The sequence below is a fragment of the Phoenix dactylifera genome, unplaced genomic scaffold, assembly GCF_009389715.1.
Source record: "Phoenix dactylifera cultivar Barhee BC4 unplaced genomic scaffold, palm_55x_up_171113_PBpolish2nd_filt_p 000564F, whole genome shotgun sequence".
NCBI lineage: Eukaryota > Viridiplantae > Streptophyta > Magnoliopsida > Arecales > Arecaceae > Phoenix > Phoenix dactylifera.
This window is the reverse complement of record NW_024067969.1, coordinates 90,256-115,609: the sequence shown is the minus strand read 5'-3', so window position 1 is coordinate 115,609 and position 25,354 is coordinate 90,256. Positions and strand designations below refer to the sequence as shown.

Sequence of the window (25,354 nt, the reverse complement as noted above, 5' to 3'; positions counted from 1 at the left end):
GTGTCGCTAATGCCCAATTTTCTGTTATAGAATCGACCATGGATCAATTCCCCTTTCATTTGGAAGTATTGAATATACCCATAATTCTGAGTTTCATGTTACTTTTCCCAAAACACATGTCAGAGCCGGGGCATCCCATTCAATCTGATTGGGATGACAGTTTCTCAGTCCGAATCTGTAAAATGAAAATTTTGATCAAATCACACATCGCAGTATACCAGGCCTTCTAATTCTTTAAGGGGTTTATCTAAAGCTTCCTCTCGTAGACGTCTTCTCTACTAAGCCACCTGATGAGCAGTATGTCGCCTCACCCTTGGAAAGATAATCTCCACCTCATAAGTAGGATATCGAACTGATGTGATACCAAAACCTTCTTGCACCCTTCTAGTAGGCTTGCCTGAACCTTGAGTCGATCACTGAGTTAGAGCATGAGCGTTTAAACTGCTCTCTTCTGGAGAACCCGAAGAGCCTGTACCAAGTTGAGCTTTGATACGAATTCTCCTTTCGCTTTCACCACTACTGGCTAACAAAGTAGTGCTAAATGAACCTTCTTTAACCATTAAAGAAGAAAGGTATGGAATTCTCATTTGCCACTATCTCATTATCGTCACTAATCAATGAGGCTAAACTAATGAACCCCACAGCATCCATTCCCCGGGTCATGCCTGTCAGGCCATGATGCCTTCCCATCTATAAGCAAACCTGGCGCTCCTGTTCAGCTGCTACAACTCACATTGCTTATCCAATCACAGATATTAGATGCAGACCATCATACTCTCATGGCTTCTCCTTGTCCTATTATTCCAGTCTCCCAGGTGCTCAGCCATCAAAATGACTATTCCAGAAGGGAGTGGACCTCATCAACTGCCACAGCTACCACAAGGCCAACGGCTTCAAGGTCAGATGCCTCAATCTCTCACGAGCAGTTTACCTTGCATGCCATTCCACCAGCAGTGCCAAACTATACCATGCATTTATCTTTTAGGCTTGCCTTTCCTTATTTTTTCCCCCTTGCAAGAGATGAATTGATAAATGCTTCCTTTGTCCACCTTTTGTAGGCCCGAACAAGACCACCGAGTTGAGCGAAGTCAGGAGAGGAGGAGAGTGTGAGGACTCGGGTGCTCGGAGGAAGGAGAACCACAAAGGAGAGGGTGGTACAGCTGGTGGTGCACCTGGTGGTGCAGCTGGTGGTACACCTGGTGGTGCAGCTGGTGATGCAGCTGCCGGGAGAAATCCCGGCAGTGCAAATTCCGATTATAGTCGGTCACAACATGGACATCACAGTGCTGCACCGCAGATGCAAGTGCGATATACTTCCCACCTATCCGCCATCCCTAGTATTTGGTTGATCCTTGTACTTCTTTTCTTCTATTAATTTCTCAGGGCTTACATCCATTTATCATCGAAAGTGTGGTGTTCTAAATTGCATTCTATGATGATGACTGCTGTTAGATTGCAATCTATATATAGTGATGATCATCTCATGTATCTTTCATTTTCAGTAAACAGCAGAATGTACGTAATTTCATTTTCCTTGTTGATATGAACCATTTAGAAAAAAATAACAGTCTAAAGAAGAGATGGGTGGCTTCAAGGTGGAAAACTTGCATAAAATTCAGACTACTTTCGTGTTCAGCAAAACAAAAACATTCAAGTTGATTGAGAGTTGGCTCTGCATTAAGCCATAACTTGGCCACAAACTTTTTCAGCACAAGATTTCATAGATATAAGATTCGATCTTCTAATTTCTTTAATTAATGCACTCACGCATCATTAATTAGTGGAAGGAGTCATTCATGCATCTTTGGAAGCTCTTGGCTCAATAAATCTGCAGGGAACGAAGTCAGTGATGCCCACAAGTGTTATTTATTTATCTATCAAGCAGAAGTGTCCGTGGATTTTAGTTATACGAGTGGTGCTTCCGAAGGTACCCCTGAGGTCCGTTGTTTGCAGATCATCCGGTGTAATTTTATGAGATAAGTGTTTGCAGATCATATGGTACCCCAAAAGTAAGTTTTATTATATACAGGTCCTCCAATATATTTATTTAGTCCCTGTACTCAAGTTTCGTTATAGAATAGTACACTGATAATTATGTATTGCTCCCTGCAATGAATTGTATTGCATAAATAATCAATTTAGATGCTTGCTTATGATGAATCATGATTATTTAAATTGTTCATATTTTCATGATCAAGGGTCATACATGTATAAGACAAGCTAAAGCATCTTATGTAGAAAAAGATATAAAGTTGATTAAATTTTTGCATATTTGTGGTGATGAGCCAAAGTATCCCATAAATTTTTGAATGCTTTAATTTAGTCAATAAAAGTTCTTTTATCACCATCTCATGAAATTGAACACTTGCATCATACATAATGACCCGACCCCAAAAGAAAGTCATTATACAAGGTTAATAATGGGATAAAATAATGTTATTAGTATGATATTTATGATGAAATCTTGTTGCCAAAAGGCCTTGAATTCTTTGATATTTAGTGAAATTATCCATTGAATAATGGTGTCTAAGAAAAGCTTGTCAAAAAGGCCTACGTGCCTAAGAAAGGCTGGTACTTAAGTGAGTCTAGTGCTCCACCACCGATCTGAAGCTGATCTGGCTATTATTCTTTGGATTTTTCAACTACACATCTAAAGTTCATTAACTATCATACTTAATGCATTAGTTTTATCATAAAGGGGTAAATCATGTAAAGTTATTATTTGGGATAATTAAGATGAATTATAATAATTCATATAAGGTATTTATCCCATTAAAGCTTTATGTTGATACCGTTTTTTAAAGAAAATGTCATGATAATTTGAGAGTAGCCACAACATCTTAAATTATTATGATGTGTAATTTGGATCACATTCAGAGTCGTGAGACAAAATTAAGGAATTAAATGGTATCTAATATTGCAATTAAGTCTTAATTGAGATAAGATAGTGGATTCATTACTGAAATGAGAATTTTCTACATCCACAAATAATGAAAATTTCTTATTTTTAGTGTGTAATATTTACTAGTCTTAGTAATAAAGTTTAAGTAAATTCAATACATGTTGCAACCTTTGTCCACAGGGAGGTTTGAATTTACTGTAATTTTGGAAATGTTTCATAGCATAATATGTTATTGGTTTTTACAGTTATTCTTACTGCATTTTTGAGTACTGAATCATCTCAAGTTCCATTACTGAGTGATGATAATTATTCTAACTGGAAAGATAAAATTTTGTTGACTTTGGGGGGCATGGACCTTGACTTAGTGCTTCGTGTGGATGAACCATCAGTCCCCACGGAATCAAATTCGCCAACTAATAAGGCTTCTTATGAGCGGTGGGAGCGATCTAGTCGCCTAAGTTTGATGCTCATTAAGTCTTGTATCAGTAAGGGCATCAAGGGTTCGATCCCTGATTGCCATAAGACAAAGGATTTCATGAAGGCCATAGAAGAGCAGTTTATCAGCTCTAATAAGGCATTGGCTAGCACCCTGATGAAAAGGCTTTCAAACATGAGGCATAGCAGTTCTAAAAGTGTACGTGAACACATTATGGAGATGCGTGACATTGCTGCTTGACTTAGAGGTTTAGAGATATAGATCTTAGAGTCATTTTTGGTACATTTCATTTTGAACTCTTTTCCTAAGGAATATGATCCTTTTAAAATTTTCTATAATACATACAAGAAAAAATGGTCAATTAATGAACTCTTGACCATGTGTGTTCAAGAGAAAGAGAGATTAAAGCATGAGACTCTTGAACTTGCTAATTTAGCATTTCAAAGAAAAGAAAAAACTCATAAAGAAAAAGGTGTCTCTAAAGAGAAGAATGCTAGTGTCTTTCAAGCATGAAGGCAATAACGTTGCATGCTTCTTTTGCAAGAAAAAAGGGAATATGAAGAACGATTGTACCAAATATAGGAAGTGGCTCGAAAGAAAAGATAATCTACTATCTCTTGTATGTTATGAGTCTAATTTTGTTAATGTTCCTAATAATACATAGTGGATTAGTTCTGGTACTATAATTCATATTGCCCATATCATGTAGGACTTTTCTCTCCCTAAAAGATTGGCATAAAGAGGAATATTATTAAGGAGAACTCCACGTTATTATGGCATAGGCAATTGGGACATATCTTAATAGCAAGAATAAAGAGGTTACTAAATGAAGGAGTTTAAATACTCTTGATTTTACCAACCTTGGTACTTACGTGGATTGCATAAAGGAAAAGCAAACAACATGACCACTAAAGGAGCCAAAAGGAGTTCTGAGACTCTACAGATAATACACACAGATCTTTGTGGACCATTTATCCCACTTTGTCTGAATGGTTAAAGATATTTTATCTCATTCATTGATGACCATACTCGGTATATATATCTCTATCCTTTATATGATAAGGCTGAGGTACTTGATGCTTTCAAAACATATAAAGCAGAGGTAGAGAAACAAACCGAAAAGAAAATTAAAGTTATTAGGTCAGACAGGGGTAGAGAGTATTATGGAAGGTACACAGAATTTGGACAGAAGCCTGGGCCAATTGCTACATTCCTTAAAGAAAAGGGCATAATTGCTCAATATTCAATGCCGGGGACACCACAACAAAATGGTGTGACAGAAAGAAGGAATCGTATGCTGATGGACATGGTAAAGAGCATGCTTAGTCATTCGAATATTCCTATCAAGCTATGGAGTGAAGCTTTAAAAACCGTTGTATATGTACTAAATAGGGTTACATCTAAGGCTATTCCTAAAACTCCTTTTGAGTTGTGGAAAGGATGGAAACCAAGTTTAGGACATTTACACATATGGGGTTGTCAAGTTCAGGTGAGGATTTATAATCCACACATGAAGAACTTAGACCCTAGGACGGTTAGCGGTTTCTTTATTGGGTATGCTGAAAACTTCAAGGGATTCAAGTTTTATTGTCCCGCACACACACATAGAATCATTGAAGCTAGAAATGCTAAATTTTTTGAGGATCATGAGTTTAGTGGGAGTGGTCTTCCTCGAACCATATCGTTTGAGGAAATAAAGGAACCAATTGGTGAACCAAGTGGGGAATCAATTGGGAATATGGTTGTTTTTCAAAATTCAGTTCCAAATATAATTGAAGAACAACCAATTCAAGAGCAACCACACCTTGAGGAACAAACTCATACGGAACCTCTTATTGAATCAAGACGATCCCCAAGAATAAGGAGACCAGCAATATCTAGTGACTACCTTATATACCTTCAAGAATCCGACTTTGATGTTGGACCTCAAGTTGATCCTAATTCGTTTTCAGAAGCCATGACAGGGGATCATTTCTCTCTATGGCATGATGCCATGAAAGAAGAGATGGAATCAATAGCTAAAAATCAAGTATGGGATCGTGTTGAGTTACCATAAGGAGCAAAAGCTATTGGCTATAAATGGGTCTTTAAGACCAAAAGGGTCTTCTCTAGTAATGTTGAGCGATATAAGGCTAGACTTGTGGCCAAAAGTTTTACTCAAAAGGAAGGAATTGATTTTCATGAGACCTTCTCTCCAGTTTCTAAGAAGGACTCTTTTAGGATAGTCATGGCATTAGTAGCTCATTTTGACTTAGAGCTACATCAGATGGATGTGAAAACAGCCTTTTTGAATGATGATCCTGAGAAAATGATATACATGGATCAGTCTGAAAGATTTTCATCTAAGGACAGTCATCTGGTTTGCAAGTTAAAGAAATCCATATATGGACTTAAACAGGCCTCCCGCCAATGGTATATCAAGTTTCACAATATTGTTACTTCATATAGTTTTACAGAGAACATTGTTGATCAGTGTATATACCTTAAGATCAGTGGGAGTAAATATATCTTTCTAGTCCTATATGTGGATGATATTTTAATTGCAACCAGTGATTTGGGTTTGCTACGTGAAATTAAAGATTTTCTTTCTAAACACTTTGAGATGAAAGATTTGGGTAAAGCCTCATATGTCATTGGCATAAAGATTAATAGAGATAGATTCCGAAGGATATTGGGATTATCTCAAAGGGCCTACATCGAAAGAGTTTTAGAAAGATTTAATATGAAATTTTGTTCACCTTTAGTAGCATCCATTGTCAAAGAAGACAAATTCAGTTTGAGACAATCACCACAAAATAATTTGGAACTGGAGCATATGAAAAGCATACCTTATGCTTATGCAGTTGGTAGCTTGATGTATATTCAAGTATGTACTGGTCCAGTCATTGCATTTACAGTAGGAATGTTGAGGAGATACTAAAGCTCCAGGGTAGAAACATTGGAAAGCTGCCAAGAAAGTACTACGATATTTATAAGAAACCAAGAACTTCAAACTTACTTATAGACATACGGATTCCTTGGAGGTTATCGGATATCCAAATTCAGATTTTGCTGGATGTTCGGATACAAGGAAGTCTATAACTGCTTCATCAATCATATAAGCAGAATTTGTTGCATGCTATGAAGTGACTTCACAGGCTATATGACTAAGGAATTTCATAGCAGGACTAAGGATTTTTGATTCTATATCAAGACCAATAAAGATCTATTGTGATAATACGGTTGCAGTTTGCTTTTTTAAGAATAACAAAAGTGGCAGCCATAATAAGCACATAGATATAAGGTATTTGGTTGTGAGAGATAAAGTAAGTAAGATCTGGAGATGTGTTTATTGAACATATCAGTATTGAGCTGATGATTGCTGATCCCATGACTAAACTATTGCCGGCTAAAGTTTACACAAATCATGTAGATCATATGGGACTTATTAGCTCATTTGATGTATGATCTTTCTTTTCATTTTTTGTATTCACATTTTGTGAATAATGCTTAGAGCTTTGATACATGACTATGGTTGTGCACATAAAGTTTATCTTTTGTCATGTATGGTATTTTTTGATGCATAAAGAGATACATAAAGAAAAAATCCTAAGGGACTATTATTTAATCATTTAGTAAGATATGGATATATCTTATAAAGAACATATCAATAAATACCTTACATTGTAATACATGGAAAGAAATATCTTCATAATAAGATATAACCGCTATGATTCATGTAATGATATTTGTTGATAACGGATACAAGATTGGATAAATTTAATTATGGCCATAATATAGTTTTGTCATCTTTATGTTATGTGGGCCAAGTGGGAGAATGTTAGCACGTCTCCTAATTTAGGAGACTTGATGTGGCCCACTTGATCAAGTTTACCCACATCAAGATAAACACAACCTCGTTTAAATGGTGACTTAATCCAATCTAATTAGAGATTATTCAGAGTTTATCTTATCAGATAGTTTTCGTGATGGATGGAAAGTAATTAGAGATAAACCTTAAAGATAAAGATTCGGGTCGCTAACCTAGCTCTATAAATAGCCTGTGGATCCATCACCTAAGGCACTCAAGTCCTGCATAGGTTAGAAGCTCCGGATCTCCTCTCTCTCTCTCCCACAGGTCTCTTCCTCTTCCCTCTCGTGTGGGCGCTTGGATCAGAGGTGGAATGTTGGTGCTTAATCAAAAATGTTTAATCTCAAGGGTGCTTAATCAACGATGGCCGGAGGTAAGTAAAAATTTATTTATTTTATTAATTATTATAACTGGATTCGGATTTGGGCCGAATTTCAAAGTCCGAAACCCAAATCCAAAACGTCTTCTTCCTCCTAATTGAAAGGAGGAGAAAAGGGGGCCAAACCGGCGGCCCCTCTTCCCTGAAGGCGGCGGCGGCGGCCTCCTCCTTTGGACGGTGGCCCGCCGCCTTCTCGCCTCCAGTTATAATAATTAATAAAATAAATAAATTTTTACTGACCTCTGGCCATCGTTGATTAAGCACCTTTGAGATTAAACATTTTTGATTAAGCACCAACCACCCACCTCTGATTCAAGCGCCCACACGAGAGGGAAGAGGAAGAGACTTTCGGGAGAGAGAGAGAGGAGATCTAGAGCTTCTAACCTTTGTAGAACTTGAGTGCCTTAGGTGATAGATCTACAGGCTATTTATAGAGCTAGGTTAGGGACCCGAATCTTTATCTTTAAGGTTTATCTCTAATTAGTTTCCATCCATCACGAAAACCACCTGATAAGATAAACTCTGAATAACCTCTAATCAGATTGGATTAAGTCACCATTTAAACGAGGTTGTGTTTATCTTGATGTGGGTAAACTTGATCAAGTGGGCCACATCAAGTCTCCTAAAATTAGGAGACATGCTAATAATAAGAACTGAGTGAATAATATGTCCAAGTGTCGAAGACTGGGCCCGAAAATGAATAGAATGTGCTGTGCAATTTCAGGAGGAACAAACAAAAACAGTGAAAGATATTTAGAACAAAGTGGATGAAGAGGAGGGGTTTCCTGGGCAAGTGCAATCATCCCATGGGCATGAGACTGATGGGAAGTCTCATACAATAAAGATGTAGCCAACAGTCATGCACAGGTTGAAATAAATGAAGTACCGTTAAGTGCTAAAGCAATGAAATGATAACGATAAAACCAGATTGTGCTTAAGCAGTTACAAGATCTAATCAAACCAAGAGCAGATTCCCACCACCTTCTAGTAAAATCATCTTTTTGGTTAAAGTAAAATGACTCATAAGCAATGACTTGAAATAGTCTCATCATTACTAAGCAAGCTTTATCCTATCAAACTTTTTCTCAACTTTATGAATAGATTATGTTCCGGAGTTTCAGAAACAGCTGATGATCGGCTCTCATACTGATAGCAGTCCTTAATTATAAATTGATGTTAAATTCCAAGCCAAGACAATCTGAGAAATCAAGTGGCCCCTTATATACCTAGAGGATAAGGTCAGAATTAAAAAGAAACCTGCATTTTCTTGAAATATTAAACAGTTTGACAGACTTGGTTACAGGGGTGAATGATCATGGGTGATGAAGAAGATTTCACTTGACTCACAGAATGAAGTAAGCCCTTGCCAACTTCTAATCAACCACCAAGATCCCTCTTCTTTGATGCAAGAGATCTATGCTTTCAGCACACTTTGTATTGAAAATAGATCAAATAGTGGCAAGCATAACATACATGATTCATATCCTATCTAAAGTAATACGTTGTTCCAGAAAGATGAAAATGGATTAATTTAAGGAATTATATGCCACTAAGTAAACTTTCACTAGGTACAATCTTTTGATATCTATAGGCAAGAAATCCCCTGTATCTGTACCTGTTAAACTGAAAATAGTGATTAGCAGTTCGCACAGATACAATCAGCTGATTTTAGTTTATAGTGCTGGAATTCGCCATTGTCCATTTGGATGTAATTATGAAAGAAGCTGGCGTGCTGCATCCAGACTCATCACTCACAGGAATGTGGTTATCAAGTTCAACATTGTCTTTTTAGCATATAAATTTGCATTCATGATCATCTAAATGCAACACCAGTGGGTACTGTGATTGGTAAAAAGAAGCCTGAGACTCAACTATTCATGAATTAAGGTTGATGAATTGTTTATGGTTCTATTTTGGTGTGAAACATATTCTGGCATTGAAAGTGGGCAAGGAACTCAAGCTCCAAAAGACTGGATCAGTCTCGAAGCTTGTCCTAATTATTCCAATCTCTTTGGAGTTTGCCTATTCAAAGTGCCTTTGTGCCGAAGGGCGGATTTCGCCGATTGTCACAACTACCATGATGCACACAGCCCCAAGGTTAGATGCTTTCATCCCACAGTAGCTAAGAAATTAGCGTTGCGAGCCATCCCTCAACTGCTACATCTCTACAATGACCATGACTTATTAACTTCACATTCCGAGACTTTTCATGATAGACTTGACAAGTGCTTCATTTCTATTTTCCAGTTACAATGAGGTGTCTGTAGGCCTAAATAAGTCGAAAGAGTCGGGCAAATTTGAAACGAGAGAGGATGAAAGTGAAGAGTTGGATGCTAAAAGGAAAGACGAGCCATGAAGAACAGTGTGGGGCAGCTGGTACTAGAGGAGGCAAGGGAGGGAGCAGCCCAGGTGGGACAAGATCTGAGGTCCATCCTTGGTCACCATAAGGACATTGTGGTGCTGCAGCTTGGATGCAAGTGCTATATAATGTTCTTCCATCCACCATTCTTAGCATTTGGTTGATCCTTCCTTTTGTTATGAAAGACCCCTCACTAGATAAATAACTTTTCTATCTTTGTGTGAGTAGAATAAGAATACCACAATAATTAATTAATGCAAGAACTACCAAAAACAAACCACAAGAAACCACAAGCAAAAAACAACAATTTTTAGGTGGAAAACCCTCCAATGTGAGGAAAAAAACCACCGGACCTAAGTCTACCACAAACCTCCACTATCAACAATAATGGGCTTACAAAGTATCTTTTCTAGGCTAAGCTAGAGGATCACATACATCAAAGATCTCTTCCTTGGATCACAAACAAATAGTTTATATGAAAAAGAGTTTAGGCTCTAATAATAAAATGAGAACAATCTCACCGAGTGTAGATTTGCATAAGGCTTTTCCTCCTCTTGAGATGCCTTGAATAAGATCTTCACCTCCTCCTTGAGATGGATTTCATAAGCACTTTACCAAGACGGCTGCCCTTTTTTTCTTTTCATCCACCCTCTAAGAAAATAAACCATAACACCTCTTTTCCTTTTTTTGTTTCCTTTTATTCTTTTCTTTTTTTTTACTTAAATTGCTGGGTCCCACCTCACATAAGGTGGGACTCGGCCAACAATTCTCCCCCTTCCACCTTATGTGAGAGGCTCCACTAAACTTACCTTAAGTATACAAATATCATGCTTCTTCTTAGGCAAAATTTTAGTCATCATATCCGACCCATTCTCATCGGTATGGATTTTCTCTAGATGCAAAATTTTTATTCCAACAGATCTCGAATCTAATGATACCTCATATCAATATGTTTCGACCTTGAATGAAAGTTAGGATTCTTGCTAAGATAAATGACACTCTGATTATCACAAAAGATAGTATACTTTTCTTGTTTCAAGCCCAATTCTTGGAGGAATTCTTTTATCCACAACATTTCCTTACATGCCTCTGTCACCGCAATATATTCAGCCTCTATAGTGGACAAAGCAACACATTTCTGCAATTTGGACTGCCATGAAAGAGCTCCCCCTGCAAAAGTCATCATGTATCCCAATGTAGACTTTTTAGTATCAATATCACCAGCCATATCTGCATCTGTGAATCCCTCTAGCATAGTTTTTCCATTTCCGAAGCATAAGAAAGCTTTGGAAGTACCTCTAAGGTATCTAAGTATCCATTTGACTGCAGCCCAATGTTCTTTGCCAGAATTCGAGAGAAATCTGCTCACAACACCAATTGCATAGGCTATGTCTGGTCTTGTACACACCATGGCATACATCAAACTTCCTACTATTGAAGCATAGGAAACCTTTTGCATCTCCTCTTTCTCTCTTTTACTTGTAGGACATTGCTTGTTTGTGAGTTTGAAATGATTTGCAAGTGGAGAAAAAATCGGTTTAACCTTTTTCATATTAAACCGCTCAAGCATCCTTTCAATATACCTTTCTTGTGATAGCCAAAGCTTCTTGTTCTTTCTATCACGAAAAATTCTCATGCCAAGCATTTGCTTTACGAGCCCCATATCTTTTATGGCAAAAGACTTGCTTAAGTCTTTCTTCAACCTATCAATTTTGTTAGTATCATGGCCAATAATCAACATATCATCTACATAAAGCAATAGAATGATAAAATCACCATCACTAAATCTTTGCACATAGACGCAATGATCGAATTTTGTCCTCTTATAGCCATGGCCCATCACAAAAGAATCAAACTTTTTATACCATTGTCTTGGTGCTTGTTTGAGCCCATATAAGTTTTTCTTCAACTTACAAACAAGATGTTCTTTGCTCTTAGTTTTAAACCCCTCAGGTTGCTCCAAATAAATTTCTTCCTCTAAGTCTCCATGCAAGAGGGCTATCTTCACATCAAGCTGCTCAATCTCAAGGTCCATACTAGCTGCCAAACACAATATAATCCGAAGAGATGACATTTTTACAACCGGAGCAAAAATTTCATCAAAATCTATATCTTTCTTCTGACCAAAGCCCTTGACAACTAGTCTTGCTTTATACTTGGGTTTTAAGCCGCTCTCATCCTCCTTTAATCTGTATACCCATTTGTTCTTGAGTGGTCTCTTGCCCTTAGGAAGCTTCACCAAATCAAAAGTATGATTTTCATATAAGGATTTCATTTCCTCTTGCATAGCTTGAAACCATTTATCCTTGTCCTTATGATTCTGCACTTCTTGGACGCATTCTGGCTCCCCCTCATATGTAAGAAGAACATACTCTGAAGCAGGATATCTAGATGATGTTCTGTGCCATCTAGTGGACCTTCGACCTCTGGTTCTGTCATTTCAGACTGACTTGATAGCTCACCATGTTTTGAAGCTTCGCTGTGACCATTATCACCTGTAGAACCCTCACTAGCACCTGTATCACTATGCTCACTGTCATCCTGCACATCTCTCCTATCATCATCATGTACCATAGGTGGAGGAACTGGATCAAGATTAATTGGAGAACTATTTAAATACTTCGGCTTCTCTTGCTTTCCAAAGTCTTCAATAAACTGATCTTCAAAGAAGACAACATCTCTACTCCTGATCACCTTTTTGTCTTTTAGATCCCATAACCTGTATCCAAATTCTTCATGGCCATAACCTAAGAAAATACATTCTTTAGACTTTCCATCAAGCTTAGACCTTTCATCTTTTGGTATGTGAACAAATGTCTTACATCCAAATACTTTCAAATGACTGTAGGATACATCGTTTCCTGTCCAAACTCTTTCTAGCATATCACCATCCAAAGGAGCCGATGGAAAAAGGTTGATCAGATCCACTGCAGTCCTCATAGCTTTATCCCAAAATAGTTTTGGCAACTTTGCATGAGAAAGCATACATCCGATTCTCTCTACAATTGTTCTATTCATTCTCTTTGCAACTCCATTTTCTTGCGGTGTTTTAGGAACTGTCTTTTGGAGCTTTATCCTATACTCATCTTTATTATCTGCTCTAATGCACTTTAGCTTCTTGTCTGTCTCTCTTTCAACCATGATATGAAAGTGTTTAAATATATCCAAAACTTGATCCTTGGATTTCAAAGCAAAAGCCCATACCTTTCTAGAATGATCATCAATAAAAATAGCAAAATAAAGTGCACCACCAAGAGTTTTACTATCCATCATGCACACATCACTATGTATCAAATCTAGAATGTTAATTTTTCTAGATATAGGTGTTCTATGAAATGCAACTCTATGTTGTTTTTCGGCTAAACAATCAACACAAGTTTTCAAGGACATACTTTTGGTATTCGGTAGCAACTCCTTGGCTAGAATTTGAAGTCTTTTCTTACTCATGTGCCCAAGCCTTTTGTGCCAAAGCTTTGTAGAGAAATCATCATCAATTGCATTCACCTCTTCTTTCTTTAGCTTTGCTTGCATCATGTAGGGAGTATTATTTTTCTTTCCTCTTGCTATCAACAAAGAGCCTTTTGTGAGCTTCCATTTTTCTTCACCAAAATGATTGCTATAACCTTCATCATCAAGCTTACCGGTGGAGATTAAATTGAGGAGGATGTTCGGAACATGTCTAACATCTTTGAGTAGCAACTTGTAGCCTGTGTTGGTTTCTAAACATACACCTCCTATGCCAACAATTTTGGATAAACCATCATTTCCCATCCTAACATAACCAAAATCACCATAAGTATAGGATGTGAAGAAACCACCATGTGGAGTGACATGAAAAGAAGCACCGGAATCGATCACCCAGTTACTGTCTTCATATGCAAGGTTGACACAACCATCACTAATAACAATGACATCTGCATCAGCTACAACTGCTGTAACATTCTTTTCTTCTGTCTTTGCTTCATCTTTTTCTATATTTTGCTCTTTTTTCAATGCTCTGCACTCTCTTTTCATGTGTCCTAGTTTGCCACAATGATAGCATTTTATACCTTTCCTTGACTTTGACCTGCCCCTGGATTTATCTCTATTGTAAGGATGCTTGCTTTTACTTCTACCTGTTCTTTCTGTCACAAGAGCCTCAGCTTCAAGAGATATTCCCTGTTTCTTTCTTCTAACCTCTTTATTTAGCATGCTATCCTTTACCATATCCAAAGTGACCTTGCCGTCAGGTGTAGAATTACTTAGAGACACCACAAGAGTCTCCCAACTGTCTGGCAAAGAACTAAGAAGTAACAAAGCCTGCAACTCCTCATCTAGGACAAGCTTCATAGTAGTCAATTGATTCACCAAGCCTTGAAAGTCATTCAAGTGTTCTGTCACACTTTATCCATCTTTATACTTCAAGTTGACAAGCCTCCTAATCAAAAAGGCTTTATTCTGTGCAGTCTTTCTCTCATATATGACCTCCAATTTCTTCCACAAAGAAAAGGCATTAGTTTCTTGAGAAACATGATAAAACACGGTTTGATCAACCCATTGTCTAATTTGTGCAACTATCTTTCTATTCATTATCTCCCATTCCTTATCGGTCTTCTTCTTTGGCCTAGCCTCATCTCCATGGATAGGTTCATACAAATCCTTACAATAGAGGATATCCTCCATCCTAGGTTTCCAAATGGCATAGTTAGAAGATATTAATTTGATCATGCCTCCCATAGAATCCTCCATTTTAGCCACACAAGAATTTTATCAAACACCTTGTAGGCACAAAATCTTGCTCTGATACCACTTGTTAGGAAAGACCCCTCACTAGATCAACAACTTTTCTATCTTTGTGTGAGTAGAATAAGAATACCACAATAATTAATTAATGCAAGAACTACCAAAAACAAACCACAAGAAACCATAAGTAAGAGACAACAATTTTTAGGTGGAAAACCCTCCAATATGAGGAAAAAAACCATCGGTCCTAAGTGCACCACAAACCTCCACCATCAATAATAATGGGCTTATAAAGTATCTTCTCTAAGCTAAGCTAGGATTACATACATCAAGGATCTCTTTTTTGGATCACAAACAAAGAGTTTATATGAAAAAAAGTTTAGGCTCCAATAATAAAATGAGAACAATCTCACCGAGTGTAGATTTGCACAAGGTTCTTCTTCCTCTTGAGATGCCTTGAATAAGAACTTCACCTCCTCCTTGAGATGGATTCCACAAGCACTTTACCAAGACGGCTGCCTTCTTTTTTTTTTCATCCACCCTCTAAGAAAATAAACCCTAACACCTCTTTTTCTCTTTTTGTTTCCTTTTATTATTTTCTTTTTTTTTACTTAAATTGTTGGGTCCCACCTCACATAAGGTGGGACTCGGCCAACACCATTGACCTCTGGAGATTTATGGCTTTTAACATTAAGACGTGTTTTGCCTCATATTGTAATAGCTATGCTGATTGGCTTATAAACCTATAAAAATCAATGTATGAAATCTCTGTAATGAATCTACCATGCTAGTATTGCTTGTTGCCCTGAACCATTAAGTAACTCTGTTCTCCCCCTTGTTTCTTAATATTAGTCTGAAGAGGAGATAGGTTGCTTGGAAGTGAACAACATAAATGTTGTTCATAAATTCCAGTCTAAGTTTACTTAAGAAAATAGGCCCTCAAATTTATGAATTTCGATAAGGATAATGTCACGCCCCGAACTAGGCCCGTGACACAGCCGTGCTACCGCAAGCTATCGCCCATAGTAACACGAAGCCTCATTCATAAACAAAAGTGTCATTTCATTCATAAAGTATTTTTGAGCTCTAAATTTATACATCCAAAATGAATTTTCCCATCCAAAATTCTTTAGGCTCTCTGCTCCTAGCATCCTATATATCTGAAAAAAAACGATAGGGGATATATGAACTATGTGGCTCAGTAAGTGACTATATACTATCTTATTGGATCAAGCATAATAATTCATAAGCCCATACATCATTTAAAGAAAATAGCAGTTATAGCAAACTAAATCATTTCATACCATATATATTTAAATCAGTAGTAAAGCAATGTATGCTCCAGCCAGGCAATTTCATAAACATGATAATGCAAGTCATATATGAAAAAATGCTGTCATCTATCTATACTTTATAAATCCTACTCTCAGATGGATGTGCTACTATGGTCACTATAATTCCGTGATAGGGACATATTCGTAGTCGACGAGTTTTATAACTCATTCATATTCGTTACCAACTTTAACCTGTTGGCAAAGGGCCATATTCGTTGGATGTTAGCTCCAGGATATCAACTGGCCTCTATTTCTAGAGGCGGGCATAGCTATCTGAGAGTTCATAAATTATTATTCTTTTTCATAACTCATACCTTCATAAATAGATTGAAAAATAACAAATGGCATCGTTATGCATAAAATTCATGATCATGCTACAAATATCGTTTTCATGCAATTTATCATAACCATAATTCATACCCAATCACATATTCATGATGGAATGCTATTTAATCAAATTCATGAATCACATGCAACCATATGGTTGATCCTAATTTTGAGAAAATATATCATATCAAATATAATTTCATAATTTCATACTTACAATTAAATAGTGATTAAAAATCAATAAGATTTGTGCAGGGTTACTTATCTCGATTCGCTCACACAACCTTAATCTCGTCCGTCAAATTCTCTGTACCTATCAAATAGTTCAAGATGCATTATTAAATTAAAATTCTAAAATGAATCTAAATAAATCTCAAGTTCCAACCGGATAATTTGGACTAAAATCCTTTATATTAGCGTGATTTCTCTTAATTATTATTTTATTCACTTTTCTATTATTTTCATTTTATTTTTCTTTTTTTTTTCTTTTTTTTTTCTTTTTCTTTTCTTTCCTTTTCTTTTCTTCTCTTTCCTTTTCTTTTTCTTTTTCTTTCTTTTTTTCTCCTTCCTAAGCTTCTCCCGACTCCTCTCTTCCTTCCCCCTTTCTTCTCCCGCGAAGAGAGAAGTGTGAACTCGGGAGGGGCCGGGCCACGGCCGATGGTGCCCACGGACGGGCCCGTGATGCCCTCGGCTGCGCCTGCGGCCGACGCTCGACGCTCGCGTCCTCGGCCGGTTTGCGGCATATGCCCACGCCGGCGACTTTCGCGGCCGAAGCCGGCGGTCGCCACACGCGACGACGAACCGTGAGTCCCCTCTTCCTCTTTTCTTCTTTCTTTCCTTCTTTCCTTCTTTCTTTCTTTCTTTTCTTTCCGTCTCCCTTCTTCTTTGCACTGAGGCACCCTGCCCCACTGAAGAGAAGGAAGGGGACAGGACTCTGGCTTGACTGCAGCCCCCACCGAGAGCCAGCAGCGGCTGCGGCCACGGCCGAGAGCCATGGAGTCTCCCCTCTATTTCATTTCGGAAACTAGAAAGAAGAAAAATAGGGAAAAAGTAACATGATCAGGGCTTACCGTGCTCCAGGAATGGACTACAACAATCCTTGCTCCGGCTTCTCTGATACTCCTGATCCAGGGCGACATTCAATGGTATCAGAGCTATAAGTTTAACCATGGTTAAAAACTTTAAGATTAATCATGAAAATGGGTAGCTAAGTTAGCTTTCGCATAATTAGAATAACAATAATATATATATATATATAATAATAAAATAATAATAATATATAAAATAAAATAATAATTTTGGGTTATATTATCTTAGGTGACAATAAGCATCAATGAGGATGAAGCACTGACAAATTATTAAAAAAAAGAAGTAAGAGCATCATCTCGAGCAGCTTCCAACATGCCAGCTCCTATTTTTATTATAAAATTATAAATACATTCACTAGAATCAGTATACAAAATTTTCATTAGAGAAGAAGGGAGAGATTTTAACCAAAAAAAAGAAGGGAGAGACGTGTGGTGGATCCCAAAAGGTAACTCTTGTATGATTGGCTATATAAGATGCAGTCTGACTCACCGCATTAGTTACCTCCTAATAGATGTGAGTCATGATAAAAGAATCCAGGAGTCTAGTATTTGTGATTTTCTTTTTTCTTTTTTTTTTTGACTGGAGGGAGCAAAGCTTGACCAACATAATTCAGAAAACAAAGGTTCAAAGTCAATCCAATACAAATATTAGAAAGGTGAATTGGTATAGGAGAAAGAGTGGATACAAGAAAACTGAAAGAAGGGAGAAATTTTACAGATATGATTAGCTTACAAGAAGAGAGTACAAAGACTGCAATTACAGCATTTGGGATCAACTTAATATCATACTCAATAGCATGGGGCAAAAATGATCTATGCGCAAGGAAGTATATAGGGCCGTTTCCTTTCATTAGAATTTTTTCTATCAATTCATTAACTTCACAAAACACTCTGAGGATGCAAAATATAGTTCTTGCAGTTGTTCTTTTTCTTGCATCAAGAAGAGAACAAGAAGGGGTGCATTCAATTAAGATTGGAGTTGTCAAAGGTGCCGAGAGTGGAAGCTCCCACACAGGTTCATAGGTACGTGTGGCCACGAAATTTCATACCAAGTCTACCACTTTGTAATTCTATACAAACAAGCCCTTTCCCGTAGCACCGTTGGATACGAAGAGTTGCTGTGTAACGTTAATCTTTTTGTTTGGACTAATCCCGGCAATCCATACACCGGGACCTGTTCAACTTTGACTTACCAACTCATAATATTTGACTTGGGCATCTTCTCATCTAAACTTGAGCTAGTACCGGCAATCAGTGTACCGGGACTAGTTTAATTCCAAGTTAAAACTACTAGCGTATTACATTCGATTTCGCTAGGGTGTTTCATGCAAAATCCATGCAAAGTTTGAGCTGGTACCGGCGCTGCATCTTCCGAGACTAGTTCAAGCACGACTAGTTTGTATTGTTTGATTTATCTAGGAAGTTTCATGTAAAATTCCCATGTCGCCAGTCCCGGCATTTGGTTTGCCGGCTCTAGTTCAAACTTCACGTGCGGTGTTCCGCATTTGCGACTCCCCACCTATCCCCCTTCCGGCCCCTAGTCGATGGGAGCAGCGGAGAGGAGGGAGCCGAAGCCGATGGGAGGAAGCGCTCCGCCAAGAGTACGAGTCGCCTGTTTGCTGAGGTAAAAAAAAGTGCCCTCCTTTCTCCCGAGATTTGCCCAAAAAGATCCTCGCCTTTCCGAAATTACCCATGAAAAATGTTTCCAAATTCCAATGAAAGGAAAGCGAAAACAAAACTGTAATGTATTATATTAATCTTTTAGAGAGTCTTTATGAAGGTTTTTGCTTGATAGCACTTTTAATTTATATTAAATGTCCCAAAGGAACCAAATTACCCATCTCTTTTAGGAAAGAGCAAGAGGTGAGTGCAAGAATACATTCTTATGTTCGCATAAAATTCAGGCAAAATCTTCATGAGCAAATGATAGCCCCGACCTCGCTTTGAGTACACAATGTTTTGTCATTGGATTAAGTGATCGTCATCTCTTTTTGAGAAAAATTAAGTGATCCTACGTCAACAGCTATGCCGGTATCTTCGACCATCTAAAAGCAAATCACCTTTGATCAAACTAAAATTACTTGATTACTATATCATCATGCGAACCACTGACCATGACCATGTGACATAATGTTCTAGACTATAGAAACAGGGGAGTTCTTGTGTAATGTGTAGTGAACACCAAAACATGTAGCAAGTGAAATTTTACTTGGTGCCATCTAGTTCACTGAACTTAATCCACCATCGGCTTTCTTGAAAAATATATGAATCTAGTTTATGTTTGGACCTGAATTATGTATCTTTATGCTTGTTATGTTTGATCTACTTTTGGCCATCAATTATGACAGTTCTTGGTGGTTAATGGCAAGGGGGTTGCTTTTTCATACATTTCTTTGCTGATTGCCCTGAAGGAATCACCCTGTAAGATCACATTGGACACCGAGTTTGCTAAACTAATTATTTTTAGAGAAGGTATGTCTTGGATCATGTCACCTTGTGTCCTCTAGGTGTGATGGGACCTTGTATGCCCAAAGCTGTCTGGGCTTGGAATTCTAAATTAGTTGGGGTCGGGTTGATGTCAGTTTTCAGAACTGGTCATAAGCTTTTCCCTCTATTTGAGAAAAAGGAACTAGCTGCACCTCCATCATGCTTGTTCCGCTCTCAGCATGGAGATAGAATTCATTACCTTTTCCTAATCTGCCTTTGGCTCAATTAAATTTGGAAATCCTCTTGGCTTTTAGGGTGATATGGTTTCATGGCATCGGTGTCTTAGCACCTTCAATACTTCACATATAATTCAGCTTGAGAATTATTGTTAGCTTTTTGTTATTTTGTAAGATTCCCCTTCATTCTTGAGGGCATAAGATGGTCGTAGAATGCCCCAGAAACTCGCCACTATATATCACTTAGTTCTAAATTTACTCAATAAATTGGCCCATGTATGTGTGTTAGAGAGTGATAGCATGCAAATGGTCACTTTGAGGCATAGCTTGTCCAATAAGCATGACATGGTTCTCATTTTTATTTGTGCTCCTCTAGTATTACATTGCATATACTACTCTATTTATTTTCTTCCCAAGCTCTTTTTGATATATTATTGACTTCTTTTTGTCTCATCAAATTAACATTACATGAGTCAGACTGCATAGACCTTAGGGCTTCCTTCAGAAACACCATTTTTGAAAGTAAATAGCTGCGTAGCTTCTGCTTTGCAGATAGATTATTTTAACACACTTCGGTGTTATTGACATCATTTCCTGCAATTTTATTGAACCTAGCACTCCCAAGCCTTAAGGCGCACTGCTGGTGATATGTGAGCTCATTAATCCAATACTAATTTTTGAGAGAAAAAGACAATTATGATCTCATAAAGTTATCTCCAAATCCAGGTAGAAAGGAAAGAGGAAAGGCCCATTCTCATTAGAACAATTCAATAATCATGCCCTGTGTCCTGTTTTCCTCTGAACAAAATGGTAAAAGTTATCACATGCAGGGCCAAATTTAAATTTGTTCAAATATTATCCTTATTGAAATTCATAAATTTGACGGCCTGTTTTCTTGAGTAAACTTAGACTGGAATTTATGAACAAGGGGGAGAACAGAGTTACTTAATGGTTCAGGGCAACAAGCAATACTAGCATGGTAGATTCATTACAGAGATTTCATACATTGATTTTTATAGGGTTATAAGCCAATCAGCATAGCTATTACAATATGAGGCAAAACACATCTTAATGTTAAAAGCCATAAATCTCCAGAGGTCAATAGAAGGATCAACCAAATGCTAAGAATGTTGGATGGAAGAACAATATATAGCACTTGCATCCAAGCTGCAGCACCACAATGTCCTGATGGTGACCAATGATGGACCTCAGATCTTGTCCCACCTGGGCTTCTCCCTCCTTTGCCTCCTCCAGTACCAGCTGCCCCACCCTCTTCTTCATGGCTCGTCTTTCCTTTTAGCATCCAACTCTTCACTTTCATCCTCTCTCGTTTCAAATTTGCCCGACTCTTTCGACTTATTTAGGCCTACAGACACCTCAATATAACTGGAAAATAGAAATGAAGCACTTGTCAAGTCTATCATGAAAAGTCTCGGAATGTGAAGTTAATAAGTCATGGTCATTGTAGAGATGTAGCAGTTGAGGGATGGCTCGCAATGTTAATTGCTTAGCTACTGTGGGATGAAAGCATCTAACCTTGGGGCTGTGTGCATCATGGTAGTTGTGACAATCGGTGAAATCTGCCCTTCGGCACAAAGGCACTTCCAATAGGCAAACTCCAAAGAGATTTGAATAATTAGGACAAGCTTCGAGACTGATCCAGTCTTTTGGAGCTTGAGTTCCTTGCCCACTTTCAACGCCAGAATATGTTTCACACCAAAGTAGAACCATAAACAATTCATCAACCTTAATTCATGAATAGTTGAGTCTCAGGCTTCTTTTTACCAATCACAGTACCCACTGGTGTTGCATTTAGATGATCATGAATGCAAATTTATATGCTAAAAAGACAATGTTGAACTTGATAACCACATTCCTGTGAGTGATGAGTCTGGATGCAGCACGCCAGCTTCTTCCATAATTACATCCAAATAGACAATGGCTAATTACAGCACCATAAATTAAAATCAGCTGATTGTATCTGTGCAAACTGCTAATCACTATTTTCAGTTTAACAGGTACAGATACAGGGGAGTTCTTGCCTATAGATATCAAAATATTGTACCTAGTGAAAGTTTACTTAGTGCAATATAATTCCTTAAATTAATCCATTTTCATCTTTCTGGAACAACATATTACTTTAGATAGGATATGAATCATGTATGTTATGCTTGCCACTATTTGATCTATTTTCGATACAAATGTGCTGAAAGCATAGATCTCTTGCGTCAAAGAAGAGGGTTCTTGGTGGTTGATTAGAAGTTGGCAAGGGCTTACTTCATTCTGTGAGTCAAGTGAAATCTTCTTCATCACCCATGATCATTCACCCCTGTAACCAAGTCTGTCAAACTGTTTAATATTTCAAGAAAATGCAGGTTTCTTTTTAATTCTGACCTTATCCTCTAGGTATATAAGGGGCCACTTGATTTCTCAGATTGTCTTGGCTTGGAATTTAACATCAATTTATAATTAAGGACTGCTATCAGTATGAGAGCCGATCATCAGCTGTTTCTGAAACTCCGGAACATAATCTATTGATAAAGTTGAGAAAAAGTTTGATAGGATAAAGCTTGCTTAGTAATGATGAGACTATTTCAAGTCATTGCTTATGAGTCATTTTACTTTAACCAAAAAGATGATTTTACTAGAAGGTGGTGGGAATCTGCTCTTGGTTTGATTAGATCTTGTAACTGCTTAAGCACAATCTGGTTTTATCGTTATCATTTCATTGCTTTAGCACTTAACGGTACTTCATTTATTTCAACCTGTGCATGACTGTTGGCTACATCTTTATTGTATGAGACTTCCCTTCAGTCTCATGCCCATGGGATGATTGCAGTTGCCCAAGAAACCCCTCCTCTTCATCCACTTTGTTCTAAATATCTTTCACTGTTTGGCCCATGTATTGTTTTATAAATAATAATAGACACAAATATTTGGTATAGGAATTTCTTATCAATTAGCAAAACATGCTTCTTGCTTTTGTTTGTTCCTCCTGAAATTGCACAGCACATTCTATTCATTTTCTGGCCCCAATCTTCGACACTTGGACATATTATTCAACCAGTTCTTATCTCATAAAATTACACCATATGATCTGCAAACAACGGACCTCAGGGGTACCTTCGGAAGCACCACTGGTATAACTAAAATCCACGGACACTTCTGCTTGATAGATAAATAAATAACACATGTGGGCATCACTGACTTCGTTTCCTGCAGCTTTATTGAGCCAAGAGCTTCCAAAGATGCATGAATGACTCCTTCCACTAATTAATGATGCATGAGTGCATTAGTTAAAGAAATTAGAAGATCGAATCTCATATCTATGAAATCTTGTGCTGAAAAAGTTTGGGGCCAAGTTATTGCTTAATGCAGAGCCAACTCTCAATCTACTTGAATGTTTTTGTTTTGCTGAACACGAAAGTAGTCTGAATTTTATGCAAGTTTTCCACCTAGCTAGAAGCCACCCATCTCTTCTTTAGACTGTTATTTTTTCTACAAGGTTCATATCAACAAGGAAAATGAAATTAAGTACATTCTGTTGTTTACTGACAATGAAAGATACATGAGATGATCATCACTATATATAGATTGCAATCTAACAGCAGTCATCATCATAGAATGCAATTTGGAACACCACACTTTCGATGATAAATGGATGTAAACCCTGAGAAATTAATAGAAGAAAAGAAGTACAAGGATCAACCAAATACTAGGGTTGGCGGATAGGTGGGAAGTATATAGCACTTGCATCTGCGGTGCAGCACTGTGATGTCCATGTTGTGCCCCACGATCGGAATTTGCAGTGCCAGGACTTCTCCCGGCAGCTGCACCACCAGCTGCGCCACCCTCTCCTTTGTGGCTCTCCTTCCTCCAAGTACCCGAGTCCTCACACTCTCCCCCTCTCCTGACTTCGCTCAACTCGGTGGTCTTGTTCGGGCCTACAAAACATGGACAAAGGAAGCATTTATCAATTCATCTCTTGCAAGGGGAAAAAATAAGGAAAGGCATGGTAAAGTTTTGCACAGATGGTGGAATGGCATGCAAGGTAAACTGCTCGTGAGAGATTGAGGCAATCTGACCTTGAAGCCGTTGGCCTTGTGGTAGCTGTGGCAGTTGATGAGGTCCACTCCCTTCTGGAAGAGTCATTTTGATGGCTGAGCACCAGGGAGACTGGAATAATAGGACAAGGAGAAGCCATGAGAGTATGATGGTCTTCATCTAATATCTGTGACTGGATAAGCAATGTGAGTTGTAGCAGCTGAACAGGAGCGCCAGGTTTGCTTATAGATGTGAAGGCATCATGGCCCGACAGGCATGACCCGGGGAATAGATGCTGTGGGGTTCATTAGTTTAGCCTCATTGATTAGTGACAATAATGAGATAGTGGCAAATGAGAATTCCATACCTTTCTTCTTTAATGGTTAAAGAAGGTTCATTTAGCACTACTTTGTTAGCCGGTAGTGGTGAAAGCGAAAGGAATTCGTATCAAAGCTCAACTCGGTGCAGGCTCTTCGGGTTCTCCAGAAGAGAGCAGTTTAAACGCTCATGCTCTAACTCAGGGATCGACTCTAAGGTTCAGGCAAGCCTACTAGAAGGGTGCAAGATGGTTTTGGTATCAAATCAGTTTGATGTCTTACTTATGAGGTGGGAGATTATCTTTCCAAGGGTGGGGCGACATACTGCTCATCAGGTGGCTTGGTAGAGAAGACGTCTACAAGAGGAAGCTTATGACTTTTCTCGTATATTTTGGGGACCAATTCTTGTGCTTCTGAAGTTGGGAATATCGTGTCATATTAAATGTCGGAATTTGTTTCATTCCGAGGAGGAACCTAAGCAATTCATCCACTCACTCATAAATAAATAGATTCCTTTTTATCGACTGAAAATAATTGCTTGCGGATTCATATTTTGTTCAAGAGTTTATACACCAAAGAGAGAAGATTCAATTCAATTTAAGCACTTAATTATCCAAATAAATATTGTGACATAACATTGATGTGAACTCTTTGTCCAACAATATTTTTTATAGTTATGTGCGATTCCATCCCCAATTTTAAGCCAATAGATGTTAATTTTAATGTTACCCTCGTATGTTTGAGAGGGAACCCAAGAGATATCAGCGCTCATAGTTCAGGAAAAATAGTTCCATGTCTGACAGACCGAGGATTCTTACCGTGCTTATATATTTTTAGACTCATCAATCTAAACGCTCGAAATTTTGGATAAAATCTTAATATATAGTTCTATATTACATAAAAAAAAATGTTGAAAAATAATAGTCCTACGAT

At 37.9% G+C, this 25,354-nt stretch overlaps 2 protein-coding genes and 2 long non-coding RNA genes across 4 annotated transcripts; 3 read left to right on the top strand and 1 right to left on the bottom strand.

Annotated features, from left to right (window-relative positions):
- Nucleotides 1-584: 584 nt before the first annotated feature.
- Nucleotides 585-1,482, top strand: LOC113462744 (translation initiation factor IF-2-like). The gene is made up of 2 exons (XM_026804784.2): nt 585-898; nt 1,059-1,482. The coding sequence occupies exons 1-2, from the start codon at nt 760-762 to the stop codon at nt 1,373-1,375; spliced, it is 456 nt and encodes a 151-aa protein (XP_026660585.2). The 5' UTR covers nt 585-759; the 3' UTR covers nt 1,376-1,482.
- Nucleotides 1,483-3,251: 1,769 nt separating this feature from the next.
- Nucleotides 3,252-3,578, top strand: LOC108511326. The gene has a single exon (XM_017842882.1). It carries the CDS (start codon nt 3,252-3,254, stop codon nt 3,576-3,578), a length of 327 nt encoding a protein of 108 aa, XP_017698371.1.
- Nucleotides 3,579-16,888: 13,310 nt separating this feature from the next.
- On the top strand, nt 16,889-18,709 carry LOC120106551. The gene is made up of 2 exons (XR_005508683.1): nt 16,889-17,112; nt 18,308-18,709. It is a non-coding gene; the product is annotated as an uncharacterized LOC120106551 (long non-coding RNA).
- On the bottom strand, nt 17,965-24,908 carry LOC120106550. The gene is made up of 3 exons (XR_005508682.1): nt 24,146-24,908; nt 21,597-24,004; nt 17,965-21,446 (listed from the first exon to the last, which is right to left on the bottom strand). It is a non-coding gene; the product is annotated as an uncharacterized LOC120106550 (long non-coding RNA).
- Between the last annotated feature and the right edge of the window lie 446 nt (nt 24,909-25,354).